Source organism: Athene cunicularia (assembly GCF_003259725.1).
Source record: "Athene cunicularia isolate RWA chromosome 3 unlocalized genomic scaffold, athCun1 chr3_part1, whole genome shotgun sequence".
Lineage (NCBI taxonomy): Eukaryota > Metazoa > Chordata > Aves > Strigiformes > Strigidae > Athene > Athene cunicularia.
Genome location: NW_020799097.1, coordinates 34497896 through 34516424, shown reverse-complemented (window position 1 = coordinate 34516424; position 18529 = coordinate 34497896). Strand labels below are relative to the sequence as shown.

At 39.2% G+C, this 18529-nt stretch overlaps 1 protein-coding gene across 4 annotated transcripts in view; it reads left to right on the top strand.

Annotated features, from left to right (window-relative positions):
* Window positions 1-18529, top strand: part of FILIP1 (filamin A interacting protein 1) — a 130418-nt gene that overhangs the window by 58919 nt on the left and 52970 nt on the right. For all 4 annotated transcript variants that reach the window (XM_026845189.1, XM_026845190.1, XM_026845191.1 and 1 more), the window contains one exon: window positions 6627-6905. In XM_026845189.1, the coding sequence (XP_026700990.1) occupies window positions 6633-6905 (273 nt within the window). In that variant the 5' untranslated portion in view covers window positions 6627-6632. Of the gene's footprint in view, window positions 1-6626; window positions 6906-18529 lie in introns of those variants that run through there.

Below are 18529 nucleotides of genomic sequence, written 5' to 3'. Positions count from 1 at the left end.
CCAGGGCAGGTGGTGCAAACCCCACTATGGAGGCTGTGTCAACAGGATGACATGAATGTTTTTTCTTCAGGGCAAGAAGCTCACACACATGCTTGGGTGTTGCTCCTCCTAACACCTGTATGACAAATGTTTTTCCAGCACAGCAAGCAGACCAGGTGAAAGGATGAAGGCAATAGTGATGTTATGTAGCTAGACTAGCCACAGGTCCTCTCCTACTTTGTATAAAAATTGCAGCCCTGTGGGTTGGTTATTCCAGCTGTTAACTCAGTAAAGCATTGTCCTGATTCATAAAGTATCCATACCTCTGTGCCAATATACCACCAACAAACATGCTTTCACAAAAGCACGCAGGTAACATATGGTACTGTCAGAAGAGACAGACCTTCTCTTGTTTGCTCTTGCAGATAAGTCATGATGCATATGAGGGCAAGAGATTGGTGTGGGGTTAGAGGGCACAATGAATTAGTGCTCCAGGCATGAATGTTTAGAAATCCAGGAAAATCAAGAATTGCTAAGGGTAGATATTTTTTCCATTCTTCACTGTATTAGTCATTTGGTTTAGCACTCTCCTCTGACTAGCATGACTGAAAGAAACACTGGAGTCATCTGCAAAAGCAAAACCAAGAATGAGGTCTGCGTTCCATTGGCATGGTTGTTCGGCTATCACACTGTCCGGAGTCTGACACATGTCTGCTGCATGCAGCATCCAAGTCCAGCTGGGCAGCATTGCTCAGCACGCACCTCTGCACCATGCAGCCATCTGTTCCTACCTGGTCCTGTGACAACCTCTTGTAGCAAGATTCCTTTTTATTTCTTCAAGTCAGACAAAAAAAAATAATAACAAACATTTGTAGAGTTCAGGAAAACATACTGGAATAACTAATAATGAGTAACTGATAATAAAACTAATAATTTTAATCAGTCTCTGAGGTGGTGTGAACAGTTACATCTATGCATGTTTGTCCTGTAAAAGCCACACCAATGAGACCATGTAGCCTTAGTTCTGGCTAGCCAGATCCCTTGGGGCTAAATCCATCCATGTTCATCTGGGGTGGTCCTTTCTGAGGACCACTCCCAAGCCAATGAAGTAAATCTGGTCTCTTTATCTTCCTCTCTTCCTCACAACTGAGAAGGTGTCTTCTTTTTTTTGTATTTTTGTTTGGTGATTTTTTCTTAGTATCTACTGCTTGCAGATACAGGCTGATATTATTTTCAAAATTTTCTAGCTCTTCTCTTTGTTTATGGGGTGTTCCAGATGGAGGTTTCAGATGGAGCTTTTATATGATTTGATCTCCAGTTTGAGTATAGTTGTATTATTTTTCACTCCTGGTGCAATACATGGATCTGTAATCACTGGGCAGAGATTTGGCTTGCTCAGTGCCTGAGTTCTCAGCAATCTCCTCTGTATACCAGGCACTTCTGCACAATCCTTTGCTCCACTCCAAATGCCTGTGCAGTGGAACCTCTGAAAGATACAGTTCCCGTCATACAGTTCCCAAAGCCATGGCTGAGAAACATTTCCAGTTTTGGCTCACTAATAACGCAATTGCACCGACCCTCCAGTACATTGTGTTAGCCTGTCAGAAACCCAGCACTTTCATGTGATATCTTAATCAGTGAGATCTGCAACTGAACTCCAGACTGCAAATTTATAGCCAAAGGCAACAACCATATCATGGCTGTAAATCAGCCCTTTTCTGTGTTTGCATATAACATTATCATCATTATTATTATTGTTATTATTATTTTAAGGGAAAGTACTATGGAGCCAAAATCAGCATGTCCAATTAGCAGGAGAGACTACACTTTAAGTTCAAAAAATCCTTTTGCGTTATCTGATTCCAATAGCACTAGTAATGGAGCTTAATCTAACCTGTCATTTCAAGAGCTATAGGGAGAACAAATTGCTGTCGACTGGGGAAAGGTTTGGAACACCATGCAGCCTGTCCTCTCCTGACATCCTACTCAGCAAATTCCTCACAGATTTCCTCCTGATGTTAGTAAAACTAACATAAAGGTTATTTCACAAAATCTTGTGTGGATTGCTAACTTGTGAAAACCAAAGGACCCATGCCCAGAACAACAATACAGACTCAAGTAAATAATCATAGCATTTGTCCTTTGTGCTTAAATCTTAACAAATGAGTGAAACAGAGAAGGGGCTGAAGAGTTCCCATGCCAAGTACCAATGCTGTGAGCACATATTGAAACAAGTAGCCAATAAATGTCAAAATCAAGGTGACTGATCATATAAAAACTCCTTTGACTGGAGACTGTTAGGAAAGGTTTCCAGTTTAATACGCAATACGATGAGGGGTGGGAAGAAAAAAACAGTAGAGTTAAGTATTAAATGCTAAAGTCATTATACCAGCTATTTCTTCAGGGAACACAATCCCTTCAGCAGATCAGGAATGCTGTAAGATATAGAGACGTGATCAGGGCAGACAGTGGGAGGACATTTGTTACCAGTGTTAGACTGGCAGGCAGTATCCCCAGAAACAATTTTGGAAGCCTGGTGAAACAACAGATAGGCAAAGTTTGGGGATTTTGGTATTTACGTTCTGAAATAATGTCGTACAACTGATCAGAAACTTTTCTTATTTACCACGATGCCATCAGAAATACAGATGGATGTCCAAAATGATAATATTAAGCACTCCTTTCCAGCACACAGTATTTCAGCCAAGATCACTGGTATGTTCTGGCTACTTCACGCTACTCTAATTAAAACTCAGTCATCCTTACAGCTGCTTCGTATTCCTAGAGCACTGCACAACAGCTGGATCATGCCGTTGATTTTGGCCCTTAAACTCTTTGGAAATTACTGTGTGAATATCAAAACTTTGGCCCTTTCTGTCACCATTTAAGCTTAAGTTCACCTGCGTCTCTGACTTCAGCACACAACACCTTTGCATTTGGATAACATGTTGGAAACGGATCAACATCGTAACTGAAGACAGAGTAGGTGTTAGCGTTACACTGATTTTGGCAGGCTTTTACACAAAGAAAGGCTGTTAGGGGCAATGTCCCCAGGAGTGACAGACTGTCTGCCACACTTACTGTGATGTAAGACTTGCTGCCAAATAAATCTACAAGTGCTAAAGAAATTTTTAAAACGGACAAGTTTAAATTGCTTTAGCCACAATCATATTCTAATTAGCTAGTTGATACAAAACTCCAGATCAATTTGTTAAGCTGCTCTGCTGCTGTATTAATGAATTAAAAAAAAAAAAAAATTGCATTTGTCATTTGTGGGCCTATAAGTAAAAGCACACTTTAAATATGAATTCCTTATTTCTCTGTTAGCATGCTTATAAACCTATAGTCAACTACTCAGTCTTTGTATGGCTCCATAAATTGTTATCTCAGCTCCCACAGGGACAGATGGATTAAAGTGGCTGTCTTGAGTTATGATGTGACAGGGCGACATACCACCTTTTGTGAATTCTAACATATCCAGCTAAGTGCATCTGGTTGATTATGCGATGCTTGAGGTGGATGATGTGTCTCAACTAGTCATGAGTTAAATTTAAAATTAATTATGCACCTTCAGGTCTAACAGTTGAGTCATCTTACTACAGAGAAATCACTAATGCAACATGTTACTAAGCAGAATACACTGCAATGTAATAGTCTGTTTTTCAGTGGAAAACATATGTAAGACAGACTTGCAATATTTATTCTTAAAACATGTAGGATGTTCTAGAGTCATGAAGCCATTCACTGTAAGCCATGAAAAATAGGTTTGGTTTAAAGATGAAAGTGGCTGGAGGCTGTGACCCACAGGGACTCAGAAGGAAACACTTAGAAAATAGAGACAGATTGAATCCCAAGTGCTCTCTCCTGAGAGGAAGCATGGTTGGAAAGTTTAAAACCCATTAAAGTTAAACAAATTGAAAAGTCCTATCTGAGAGGAAACATAGTACAATGTTTATTTTTCCATTACAAACCTGAGACTAAAAGATTTCCTGAGGCTCTCAGGTATTGTTCATTCTTATAATGGAGATCTGTTTTTAGAACGCCTAATTCATGTGTTTAATCCAAACTGTTGATGAAAAACACACTGCATAAGCATTCAGGAAGTTAAAGGCCATTGTATACCTGTATCACATGTTGTTTGGATAGGAGCAGACCTACAATGCAAGGAATCTCATCATGAAACTCTCTCATTCGAAAACATTGGGCCTAATTCTCTCCCCATTTATGCTACTGGATGAATTCCACTGAATTAATGATGACATGAGTTACCACTGATAATAAAAAGACAATCTTCCTGCTGAGTGTGGAACTACCAAAATGCAAGGCTAATGTGAGAAAGAGATTTATAACACTGGCCTGAGACAACGAAGTATCAAGCCATAGCAAGCCCAGCGTAACATTAGCCAGGCTGATTAGTCAATGTATTTTTCCCATCTTTAGTGAATTGCTGCTCTGAGATCCTTATCAGAAAAGTGTGTGATGTTACTGATGTTGAGAAGCATCTGTTTGACTAATGAACAAGCTGCAAACTAAATCCAGAGATGAATTTAAGTGAAAGATTTGGAAGCAGTGTGATATTATTCATTAGGTCTATTGATATAAAAACTGGGCAAGTTTCAGACATACAGACCATTCTTCAGCTTTCTTCAGTCAGTTTGTTCAAATTGCAGTTGATCTAAAGCAAGATATTTCTCTGTGCACATCCTACTTTCTAGTGGTCTTAGACTACCTTGGGTTAACTGGATTTAAGTCAAAAATTAAGGTACCAGACAATATGACCATATACAAAAGTAAATTGGAGTGAGGCAACATAAACTCCTGAGGGTTTCCCTTGCCTGTTATACAAGCAATTTCAAGTAGTGTGAAGAATATCTAATTTTTAGAGGACCAACTTATATTTTACATTTGAGTTTGGCCCTGAATCAAACCTAAATTCACTATTGCCTTTGTATTGTGTATGACAAATATCTTGATTACAAATAACAATCAAGGTATTCTACAGTTAAACACTGAAAATAATTACAAAGACCTGCTTCAACATAACATAGGAAGGTGACAGGATAGCAATATGGGTCTGTATATAAACATATATGAGTATCCTATGCATATCTGTTTAATAATGCTAAGTAATGAAATGCACACTGATGAACCCATCCTGTCTTCTGTGCCATTGTTAGTCAGTGACACGGGATGAGACCTTACATGTTAAATGGGATTTTGAGGGCTATCAACCTCCCTGGATAGTCTGAAAGGTCAAGGGGGAAGAAAGGAGAGAGGTGTTCATAGGAGAAGACAACAGACAGGCAGATAAACTAATTTTAGTTGAATGTGTTGTGTGGATGACAACTTGAAAAGGGATGATGGGTAAGTAAGAGAAGATCTGTGAAAAGATTTGAAGATAAAGAAAGTGGTTTAATTTGATATTGCTGGGTGGTATTCAGCAGAGGGAATCAGAGAAGACTGTTGTTTGACGAGGATGATAAACAGGAAGGATGATTTTCACAGCTAATGTTCTGTGTGACACCAAGGCTATGTTACTTGTAAACTAAACAGGCCCAGGGACCCCGTTCCATCTGTGAGGTCAAATAGCAAAATCCAGCCATGATTGTACTACTAAACTCTCTTCTTTCACAGAACAGGATGGATCTGGACTTGGCCTGTGCTAATTCCTGAATTGTGCCCAGGAACTGGTTGGCAGAGTGCTAGTTTGCCTGGAGCTAAAGTGTGCCAAGGAGTGTGCTAAAAATTTAGCAGTACAGTAGGTCAAGTGCCAGAACTCAGGAGCATTTGCTTTCACTGCTTAATTTCCTAGGATAGTCATAGTCTAAAAGCACAGTGTAGGTGCTCAAAAGAGCAGAGATATGAGCATTCAATAACCATGACCTGACATTATGGAGAAGCCCTGCATCTTGTGGAAGGACTGCATTGGTCTTGCCCATTTACCTCTTAGTGGTTTCATGCCCTTCTGTGCTCTTTTTTCAAACTTGTTTTCAACTTCCCTTTATGGAACTTTCTGTCTAATAATCTTATGCAGTACCTAGTTTAAGATGGACTTTACCACTTGATTTAGTCTGCATTCTATATTTTTCTTTTGGTTACCTGGAATAAAATCATTGTTTCCCTCAAGGAAACTATAGATTGACCTTTGTTTGTCATGTATTGTTACTCCACTCTCATAGTCAATTTATACTCAAGAAATATGCTTTTCTAAAATTTAACTGCATTCCTGTCTCTCAAGTAAACCTCATGTTAAAATAAGACCTACTTAACAACCTACTTTGTTTTGTAGCGATGAACTGTGAATGATCAAGATGTTGACTGAAGGAAAGGGAATACCGGAAAATGTTCCTTATAATTTTCCTGCATCACTTGCAAGTTTCATACATTTTAATTCATATCAGCATCTTGGCATGCTGAAAAAGATGGTTGCCCTCACTTTAGGACTCGGATAAATTTATAATTAATGCCCTGGATTCACTGTCTGCCACACACAGAGTTGTTGAAATGGTTGAGTCTTCTACTGCCATCTCTTGAGCACGACAGTATTTTTCAGTTTTAGATTGTTGCTCCAAAAGGCAGTATTTCCACTGTGGCTTCTTGTAAGTAAATTTGTTTATAAATGCATCTTTATGTTTGTTTCTTTCTAGGTAGGGATGAGATCCCGAAACCAAAGTGGAGAAAGCTCGTCTAACGGGCACTTCTCCAGTTCCAAGCCTGTCATCAGCCATGCAGAGAATGAAAAACTTCAGGAGGATGCCAAGAAAAAGAACAAACCTCATCAGAAGGAAGATGAGGTCATGGTTTCAGCAACTGTCAAACGGCACTCAAAATCACCTAGACCTACTGAACGAAAGAACAAGAAGTCCATAGAGCTTTCTAAAGAGGACTTGATAAAACTACTCAGTATAATGGAAGGAGAACTGCAGGTAAATTAAATATCTTTTTACTATATTTCCTAAGGGTTTTTTGTGTTGGTTTGTGGTTGGTTTTTTGTTTGTTTGTTTGTTTGGGTTTGGTTGGGTTTTTTTTTAGGTTGTCCAAGATACACAGGGCTCAACTGACAGTGACATGCAAATATGAGGCAAAGGACCATAAGGAGAGAGCAGTGGTAGTTGGTGATTAACAGGACAGTTGTAGTTTTAAGTACTGCTTTATTTACCATCTCTATCTGCAGCTACCAAAGCAAAATAAATTATAAAGGCCACAACAGATGAAGAAAGGAGCATCTGAAGGTCTTGAACACTTAAAAAGAAGCAGAAAACAACAGGGGGGTCAGTTTGGAAAAAGGCAAGCAAATATAGTGAGTGTAATTATAACCTGTAATGCAAATATTCAAGGGACAGATCTTCAAGTCGGTAATACTGATAAAAGGACTTAAGATGGCCCCTTGACCTTCTACGTATTCAGATGTTGCTCAGGGCTCAGCCAAAGCTCTGCCTGTCCAGCCTGGCCTCCAGCTCTCTGCACATTCCCTGCCTTGCAAAGGCCCATTAGTTTTATTTCTTGGAGTAGTGCTTGCTTGAAAGTTTTCTCAGTTGTCCCGATTTGCATGTTTATTCAGCTCAGTAGTATGTCCTTGATGGCAGACAGCCGAATTTTGTGCTTAACTCACATCCCCCAAATTTCCATCCAGTTTTGAGGATTCTCTTAATTGCTAATAAATCACTGAGCTCTCGGGAGTCTCAGCCTTCAGGGAAAATGCGATTTCAAAATAAAGAGTTGAAACGTGGTATATCAAAAAGTTAACATGAAGACTTCTGACTTTTCAAAATTTATCCTCTTTTGTGGTAGGACTGCTTGCCAAATTTATACATTCTTCTGTTTGCACTTTAATGATATTTTTCACTGAATCCATGGACAAACACAGACTGCCCAACCTGTGTGAAAACATTTATGTCTCAATCCTAGTTAACTGTAATTATTTAACATTTCATATAAGGCTTTATTTTTTCCCTGAAACCCACATTCTTAACATTTTTACTTTAATTTTGGACTTTTTACCATCTTATCTGTGAAGCAGATAAGGAGTGAAGCAATTGTTTTGGAAGTGATTGGTTAATTTCTTCGGTAAATTAGTCACCTGAATTGCACTATTATGACAACACAGATTTCATCTTATTAAGTATCACTCTTCCACTACTTAATTCACCTTCAGTTTGTCACAAAGTACTTTCAAGTTTCGGGAAATATGCATTCAAAGTAAGTAATTTTGTCACAAAGACAGTTGTTTTGCAGTGAAAAACTGGAGAAAAAAAGCAAGAAAATCTGTTGAATGCAATTTTGCAACGGAAAAAATATTTTCTGATTACGGAACAGTATTCATATTTCTAATGTTTCATTTTACTTTATACTAAATTGTGTATGTCAGTTCCTAAAAGATGGAGCTACCATGCAGCTTCAGTGGTGAATAGAGCCAAACCTCATTAGAAATGTATCATGTTCATGTTGTTCATAAAAATTTACCCTGAAGTCACCTTGGTAGTCTGGAAAGGGGAGGCAAAGAAAGTCACTAATGTTTCCTGGGTGGCAATAAATATGGTCTTTATTCTTATATCTGAGTAATTTTCCTGTTCAATACATGGAAATGTGGCTCTTCATCATAGTCTTACTTTGTGGGGGAGTTACACAATCTTTAAAGGACTGCTCACGTTCTCATTGTCCCTATGGGGATGATGGGGACAGTAACCATCTGCACTGTAATATGGGCTGAAAATCCTCATCAAGATGATACTTCCATTGCCCTGAACAATACTTTTAGGGATATTCATGCATACAGAGATGTTAGGCACTGCTGAAGCTTCCCACCATCACAGGAGGATTGTGAGGACAACCACACTGGTAGCCATAGCATCTGTTTTTCTGCTCTTTACTGCCAGACAGGGAAGAAAATCATTATTCTTTTTAAACCACGGGAGTTTTTAATTTCATTTCAAAACCCCCATTTTAGTTAGTTAGTTACCTGGTACCCATGTTGAACCGTTACTGAAATGGGCAAGCTACAGCACTTTGGCTTGAGATGAGAGCCTGGCTTTGACACTACAGATGAAGATGAGCCAAAGAAGACTCCAGCCAAAGTAAATATTCTGGTACTACCTCCTGGCTGTCACAGTGACCTAATGCACTGAGTAATTTCGTGGCTTTTCATTTTCGGATCTGTTTGGACATCTCTGGTGGCTGGCTCACATTTTGTTGGACTGACAAATCAGACTGAGTTTACTTTGAAGCCATTTCAGTACTGTCAATGAAAACATTATATAGGCATATATAAGATTTTATTTTGAGAATAACAGCAGGCTGTACCTGTAGAGAGATACAATACTTTTTTAAAGAAATAAATGGGGTCAAATATCATGGCTGTTTACTCAGCAGCTGTGATCAGGGGAGATTTTACGCCTGCACTACCAAACACAGAGCAGAGTGACGCTGCCTTGTGAACCTTGTAAACAGCAAGCTCACCCATAGGAAGCAATCTGGTCAAGACAACCATGGGGTTAGCAGGGTAACTGGTAATGTATACATATGCTTCATGTGCTTAGTTCACTACTCACATAATCTACAACATAGCAAACATAGACCCATGCCGCGTTGCTGTTGGTATCAATTTTGAGTCCTTACTTTGGGACTTGACCTCCCAGCTCTTCATTTTGAAGGTGAACATGCCAGTAAACCATGAAGACATGCCCTAGCAGAGCTGTTTGTTTTTTTTTTTTTTTAAATTATTTTAATGACCTCAGGTACCTTGCCTGTGCTTTAGCTTCTAGGGCCAAGTTGAACACAGCTCTGCCTGTCGTCAGATTTCCTGGCTGGACCCTGTGCACTTACTGAATATAGAGAAGGAAAGGTTTTCATAAACGGCTGAGGTCACCATAGCCTAGACCTTATTTTGTAACAAAACAAAAGGGGAGAAAAGTATACAGAAGCTGTGGCAGTAAAAATATATCCCAATATACATGGCAGGAGAGCTCTTAAGTACAACCTCTCTGAAGGAGAGTGGGAAACAAATGAACTGATGACAGGGATTGATTTTAAAGGCCTTATAGCTCAGTGGAGTGTCTTTTCTCTTGTGAGATCTCAGTGTTCACATAAAAAAACGGTGATTACATGGTCTTTAAATACGTATTGAATATATAGAGGCAAAAGTTCATGAAGGATTTCTTCCTAAACCTAGAAGAAAAATTTCCATTTTTTAAATACTGAAAAACTGATATGAAATTAAAACTTCAAACACCAGTAGAGGAAATTGAACCACAAAGGCATGATATCAATTTGCCTGGTTGTTACAGCGATTTTGGTCAAACTAACATGTGAATATTATTAATTACAGAGCAACACAGACAGTATGGATCTTTACAATGATGATATAATCCTATCTGTGGTTCACAGATTGTTGTCCGACGACCTCTGTATTTGTCCTGGCAGGAATATATTCCCTGTACACTTTCTGAGCAGCAGCCATTAATCTCTAGCAATACCAACACTGATTTTCAACATTTCCTGCTTAGGGGCCCAAAAGGAAATGAGAAGCAGTATTCATACATGTTTACCATTCTGTCTTCTATTGCGTGCTTGGAAAAAATAACCCCATACTAATAAGAGTACATTTATGAAGACAGCATCCCGCTACAAATCATTGGGTTTTTCAAGGAAAATAATTTCTTAGCCAGGTTCTGTGCCTATTGCCAGATGACAATTTAAGCTTGGGAGACAATTCCCTATATTTCACACCAATTTAAATAGAAGCAACTTTCCCACTTGAGGCCTTTATTATAGCTGGTGTTTTACTGTGTTTCTCCAGTGCAGAAATGGCATTCATCCCCTGCAGCTCAGCCACCCATTCCTGTTGAGGTGCCTTGCATACATTAGGGCTGAGGGAATTGTTTCCTGAGAGTCTGATGCTGTGGAGGAGCAAAGTTCTGCTCCTCAGAGCTGGGCAGCTGTGGGCTGTAAATGAAATACATATTGAGGTATCAGCTGTACATTTCCTCTGTTGCAGGTCTGAGGATATGAATGGGCAATATGTGAAATGTGATGTCTTGGAGAACAGTATGGCTAATATACACATTATATATACATTAATCACAAGGCACAGTTCCTGAGAAGTCTTCAGACTTCCAAATGGTCTAATGTAACACTGGGTTTGGACTGACTTTTGAAAGGAAACACTTTGTAGCAGGTATTGAGGTATTTGCATATGCTATTTGCATAGCATCCCTCCTTCAAGGGGAGACCAAATGACTCCATTGTCAAAGAAGCCCTTTCCTTTAATCTGTATTTGTTTAAAACTGCATTTAATGGTTAATTTGAGTGCTCATGCAAGGCATCAGAGTGATAGCTGCCCAGGAAGGATGTCTCCCCTTGCCTGGGGAGCAGCAGCCAATGCATCCCATGGCAATGTGTGCTCCTCCTGTATCTCTGGTCCTGGCTTGAAGCCAACACTCTCCATCATGTCCAGTTTGATTTGGTCTCTCTAATGAGGTTGTTAGTGAAAACATCATTCCAGGATTAAGACTACCAACCTGGGGTTAGTAGGTTAATTGCATTTGTGCCACTGTGAAACTGCAGGTTGCACTGGTGGCTTCATCAGCTGCAGGAGAGATTGTTGTAGGGCAGATACAGGGGATGGTTGCTGATGGTTGAAACAAGGTAATTGTGGGGGAAGGAGCTCTCTCATCCAACAGAGCCAGGAGGAGCTCACCTTCAGGTGGGCTGCTAGACTTTCTTCTTGACCTGGGTGTACCAGGAAAGGGTTAGCAGAGGTGGGTGAGGGCAGTGTGTTTTGTTCTCCCTGGTAAGGTCATTATGAAACATGGATACCAGTGGCTGTACATCCTACCACAAGGGAAATCCTCTTTCTTAACAAACTGAAATAGCAGCTACCCACATGGGTATAGGTGATCTATTACCTATTGCATTCTAACATTTTTAAAGGTCTGTCTTTCTATCAGAAGTCTAAACTTTGTAAAGTGGAAAAGGAAAATTGTTTGCTGTTTTTCTACTTTCTACTCTTTCCTTTTTGTATAGCTACATATTTTATTAATACATTCTATTATATAATCATTCTGTTCTGTTCTCTTTCCCAAGATCTATCTATCCCTCTTTATTCAGCTTTCCTTCCCTTCTTCATTTCTCTAGTTTTGACCTTTTCCCCTATTCTCCCTTTTTGTCACTTCCTCATCCTCATCCTGCACATGCATTGACTGATCGATTTTCCTGAGAATTCTGGACATAAAACTCCAGAAGATCTGCTGTAAATCAACTCCCAGCAGCTAAAATTTATCAATCTGTGTTTTAAGATTAGGTGGAATTGTTTACCTTCAATACTCCTACTGGAAAATAGTTCCAGAACTGAAAAGCTTTAACATTTAGCAAATTTATTTCTTTTAATATCTAGTGCAATTGTAATTATGTCTAGTGAAACCTGTATGAAATTTTGTTATACACCAGTCATGCTTTGAAAAGTCTACCTCTCTCCCTGCTGTTTAATGCCATGCCTGATGTGTTTGTAGACAGCAGTCTCACACTCTGAGCCTTTGTTTTGCTGTTCTAGCTATGCCACATCCTTTTAGTTTTCTCTAGCAAAACAGACTTTCCACATCTTCCATCACTGCTTGATCAGCACCAGTTACACCCTGGATTCATCTTTCTTAACCTCTGTAGCTGGAACTGTGCATGGTACAGTAGAAGAGAGCTCACTGGTGCCTTGTACACTGTGTTTAATATTTATGTTTCTCTGCTGATGTGGCTTTACATATCATTCCCATCACCTGTCACACTGATTGATACAATCCAGAGAGTTTGACTCTATAGCTGTAGTTATGATGTTTTTCTCTCTGTCTCTTTTTCCTCTTGCTGCAATGTGTAAACTTTCATGTAATGCCTTGAACTGCTTTTTTTTTTAACTTGACTTTCCTGAGATGTCAAAACAACTTTATGATAGCTATGTAGGTATTGCTTAGTTAAAAACACTGTACAAACTCCTATATTTTTTCTTCAGTGCCTTTCTTGATATTCTTGCATTAATATTATTAAATATTGAGCTGCCTGAAAGCTCAAGATAGGAATATGGGATAGATAGATAGATAGATAGATAGATAGATAGATAGATAGATAGAAAACAAATGTATTTTTTTTAGGTAATAGTAAAGTCAGAAGAGAAAGTTGGGATGAGATGCCTTGGCACCAGAGGAAAAAGTACATAACAGAGTGAAGAGAAGTTTTCAAATGGTCATTATCAATATCTCACAGTTTGAGAAGTTGAAGAGGAGCAAGAGTGGAAAGAATAGGTAAAGCCAGAGAAAAGTGCATGTAGAGTAGCTTTGCATAAATGTTTATAACTGTGAAGTCTTGTTAATTGGATTGAAATAGTTTAGGATTTTCTGAGTATATTATACAGATGAAATTCAAATTCCCCGAGAGAAAAGCCTTGGCATGTACAGAGCTACGGGGAAAAAGAGAAGATAGGGTTAATATGAAGAGGGAGAGGTGACTTAAGGAGAATGGAATGAGAGGAAAGAGGTTGGGCAACAGAAGAAAAAGAGGATAAGGAAAGGGGGAATACAACAGTGATAAATGGTGCCAAGCTAGAGACAGAAAAGGCAAGACAATGAAGAGAAAGATGGTATCCACGCTGTAGCAAAATGAAAGCCTAAAAATGTGCCTAAAAATGTCTGGTGTAAGAGTATCAGTACAATGAGTTAAAAATTCTCTCCCCTCTCACTGACCCCTTGTTTGTTTGTTTGTGTTTTTCTGGCGAAACAGGATTTTGCAGAACAAAAAATAAATGAAGTTAGGACAGACATCAGACCACAAACGCTCTATTCTATTTTCAATGGATAATTTATAACCAGAGATTAATTTTGCCCAGAAGAGAATTTTTTTTTCTGTAGCTTGCAATCATTGCTGTGCAAAGTGCAGGAGATATCATGGGAGGTAAGCAGGGCCTGTCTAGCAAGTCCCAGAATCATGAATTTTAAAATAGAACCCTGCTGTTTTATGAGAGAGGGAAAAAAAAAAAAAAAAAAAAAAAAAAAAAAAAAAAAAAAAAAAAAAAAAAAAAGATAAGAGAGTATACTGAAATATAGTTAAATTGTGCTGTTCGGGCAATTTCCTTCTCCCTCTGAAATTAAGGGCAGACATATTAGCAACCATAGTGATGATAGCCATTTCTTTAGTAATAAAACTGCTTTAGAATTATATGTTTTTCAAAGTAATTTTCCTCAAAAAAATGTCACTGTCGCTGGACAGCTGTAGGCTAAAAACCTCTTTCACAAAGACATTTTAACGTCCTTCTCTGTTAATGCCTGAGCTGTACTTAACAGAGCTACATGCATCTTGTTATCTAGGCCTGGAGAGTCAGAAGAGAGAAGAATAATTGTCAGGTATCTCAGATCCATTGAACATCTCATCTAGAGTGGAGGGAAGAGTATGAACAACTTGGGGTTTTTTTCCAAAATTCTTGGTCTTCTATCCAAAACAGAACAGTAAGGACTGCCCCAGATCAACTTCTAAGTTTTGGTCTTGTTCCCACTGGGATCAGTGTCTTTAATTGATCCTCCTTTGCAATCTTTTAAAAATAATTTAAATTAACTGATGTCACTTGACTACTCTTTTTGTTTGTTTGTTTTACTTAATAGAAATTGTATACTCAGTTCAATAATAATGAGAAAGCTTGTATCTTTTATAATTTTCTTGAGAGAAGGCTCACTCCATGGGAGAGGACATGGCCAACCCTTTTGTAATAAATACTAGATGCATGGACTCTCTGTCTTTAAAATATCTGGGATTCTTGGGAGAGCTTGCAATGAGCATATGTCTTGTGTGTCATAATGCTGTCCAGTACTCTGAGTCACCAGTTGTTAATTTAACAATGCAGTTGTAGCTGAGTCTGTTTTTATTAACTTTTCTGCTCCAGTTGTATATTTATTGTTTGCGTCTCCTGTTCTCCAGCCGAGGATCAGATAAGCTCTTGAGAGCAAAACGGATTATTTTCCATCCAAAATAAGCTTTAATAAAAGCAAATGTGAATCTTTATATAATAATTGTGAGAACATAGCTATCTGAGAAAGTGTCTTGTTTCTAGGGTTAAAGGCTCCACCTATTGGTTGACTAAAATGAGAGAAATGTAACATTTTCACATAGAAAACTGCTGGCCCTACTGAACATCCTGTGTCTTGTCACTTCTTCACGAAATTGCTGGCTTCAGTGTAGAATTTTTCACAATGTCCAAATCAAAATGAGCTCAGTGACTTATTTCTGAGGGCTGTGCACATGCAGCACCCAGAATGATGCACTGTGAGACACTATGAAGGGAAGTCCTTTCCTAAGACAGGAATGGTTTGGACTTTGCAAGTGAAGTCTTCCTTATCCTGGAAATGTTTGCGCTTTTTTTTCAAAAATTTAGCATCGATTCTTCCATACCAGCAAAATGAGCAAAAAAGACTAACCCAAGTGCAGTTGCATGGTAACTTTGAGGCATTTGTCACCTTTGAGTTTAAACAAGTCAGAAACAGAAGTATTGATGCAGTCAGCTTCACAATGAAAACCTGTTTCCCTGGTGTTGGCTCAGGCAGTCTCAGCAGTTCAAGAAACATGGCATTTTGAAAAGTGTCGGGGTCATTCCCGGGAATGCAATGGGAGAATGGAGAGGGGAGAGGGTGTCCAAGTGGGACTTGGGGAGGGCGAGGGGAAGGACAGACATTGGGGAGGATCAGGGGGATTTCAGAGACAGCGGGAGGCTGTGAGGGCATCGTGGGCATGGCTGGGAGCTCTCACTCTGTGCCTTTCGTTGCCTGCCCTCTCTGAGTGACCTCACTCCAAGTTCCCGCCACATCCTTCATTTCCTCTGACAACTCCTCTGTTCAAATAATTGGCTACGCTGGTAAGCGCTTGCTGTAATGCAGTCCTACTGTTCTTGCCCATTCATCAGTCATCAGTAACTTGAATGCACATCCGTGTAGCACAGAGCACTGAAAAACAGCTTGTTGAAGCCAACAAAATGCTTGGACAAGAGAAAGTTATATATACAGTTTATTACACATGTATACACACTTACATCTGTTGGTATCCCGCTCCTGAGTTATGCTTGCGTCTCCACAGAGGAGGCAGAAGGATTTCCTCTGAACTTCACCATCCTGACGGCTACTGCCCCACTGGCACCAGCTTGTTTCTCACTCCATCCCACTTCATGCATGCTCATTCCTCATAGAAGACAGCTAGATCACTGCGTAAAAAAAAATAACTGGGCAAGTTTCTTCCTCTTGGAGAAGGTGTACTTATGCCAGGAGCTTCAAGTGCCTCCCAGAAGTTCAGGTCAGACCACCTAATTGCAGATACTTCAGTTCCTTATACAGTCAATGAAGCACTTTCAAAGAGAAATTTAGATAAACAGACTTACCTGGCTAATGAAGATAGTTTTTAGTTTCCGATGGATTTCAACAAATTGGATGATAGCATAGAAGTACATAAACATGCAGGAAATAATAAAAGAATATAACGAATGGGGAAAAATGAATAGGAGAACTATATTGATGTCAGAGTGCCATTATTTTTTGTAGTATTCATAGTAATAGTACCTGGATCTTATATATAGTTATGAATTAAATCTCACAGTATTCCTGGAAAGTATTATTTCCTGTATGGAATGGAAATTGGAGCATGGTGAGGTGAAATTTTATGTGTGAAAAGAGGTCCATGAGCAGAACAGGGATCTTTTGAGTCTTGGTCCAGACTGGTTAAAGTGCAGATGATAACACAAGAAAAAGGAAAATAAATGTTTTTTCTATTATTACCTATTCATTAATAATCTTTTTTTCTTCTTAAAGAGGTGGTATCTGATCACAAAGTAAGTTGTGGTTACAAAAGGAACGCATCATCTTACTGAATGACTCTAGCAATATAAAAACACCTCAGTGTGTGGAAAATGTGCTGCAATTGTAATGTCTTCCCATACTGCTGTAGCGTGCATTCACTTGCGATATGGAAAGCTGCAGATCATTTCCTTAGCATGAATAAACCAGAATAGGAATTTAGTAATTTGGGGTTTCACATCTGATTTGGAGTACCTGAACCAGAGAGCTCTCCTCTGCCTTTGAAAGCATTGTGGTGACTAGTGCTGGTCAGAGAAGAGACCTAGAATTGCTTTGTTAATTACCTCATTTGTTAGGATGCACACTGCATCATGCAGCCGCATACCAGCCCTGAACTGTGAATGCAGTCATTCCTGTGCTGTTGTTAATGATTCTTCCTGCTCAGGTGTCCAAAAAGGTGTTTTAACAGAATTTCCTTCCTCTCCTTTCTGGCTAGTTGGATCAAGCTGTGGTGTCTGCCTGCTGCCGGACTTCAGATCATGTGCAAAATGGTATTATATGGTTAATGTTGGCTGAGATGTAAACTGTATGACTGGATACAGCAAATCCAAACCAACAGGTTTAGCCGTTGTGATGCATTGCTGAAGCATACAGAGCATATCCCAACATGCAGATTTGTGTGCATAACTGACACCGACCCCTCACATTGGTCTCTGTGCTGACTGGATCATGACACTGTAATTCTATATGCCACAATAACTGCCCCAGAGTTAGATAATATTTAGCAAAGAGCTCTTTCAGTGTGAAAAGACAAAACAGGATATCCCAGACCCTAATAATTCTGAAAACATCAAGCAGTGTGGAGTTAATACTTCTCAGGGCCTTGACATGGGAATTTTCTGGCTGTGGCCCAGACTACAGATAATTAATTATGTCAGTGAAAGGCTCTGGTGGCCTGTTTTCTTCAGAAAAAAAGTGACATCATCCATGGAGCTCTCTGGCAATAAAGCAGAACAAAGCTGTGTGGGCAGGAAATAACAGACAGATGTCTTCTAGTGCTCATTTGATCTGTTTTGAAGCTTGCTGTAAGAAGTAATACATTGCTTAGTGCTGCTTCTCCTCAGTTCTGCAATCTTTAGCATGGACTTTTTTAAACATGAGGCCAAATTAATCTCTGATGTAATTCTGGAGCCACTTCAGAGAGTTTTGTGCAGTAGATGAGCTGGTCTGTCATGTGCCTCTCTTCCAGTATTGATTTTAGGAAGACTTTCTGTGTTATCACTGTAAGATAACGCACAACAAAATGAAATACAATGTATAGCTCCAAAGGCTTCATACAAGGCCGGAAAGTTCTGTACAGTGTGGAGAAAGAAGACAGGATAATTCTGTTTCATATCCTCAGAGTCCTGAGGGATCACTTGGATTTCCAGATCTTTTTCACTAAACTTTTGTACAAAAACCACTGATGGTCACTTTTCATCCCTGAAGTAATCTCTTTACCTCCAAGGTAAATAACGTATATAGACCTGAGTCTGGAAACGTTAAAAAAAATTCATGCAAGTGAACTCCACAGTTCCAAGTATTAGGAAATTAAGCTAAGATGAAAGGGAAGAAAAAAGCTTTGCTGCACGTAGTCTTCCTTGAAAGAAAAAACTATGTATACATGTCATTAGCCGGCATTTTGCAGGGCTAGACTCACTGAGTGAGTGATATAAACAAGGCTATTTCAGATATCTGGTATAGGA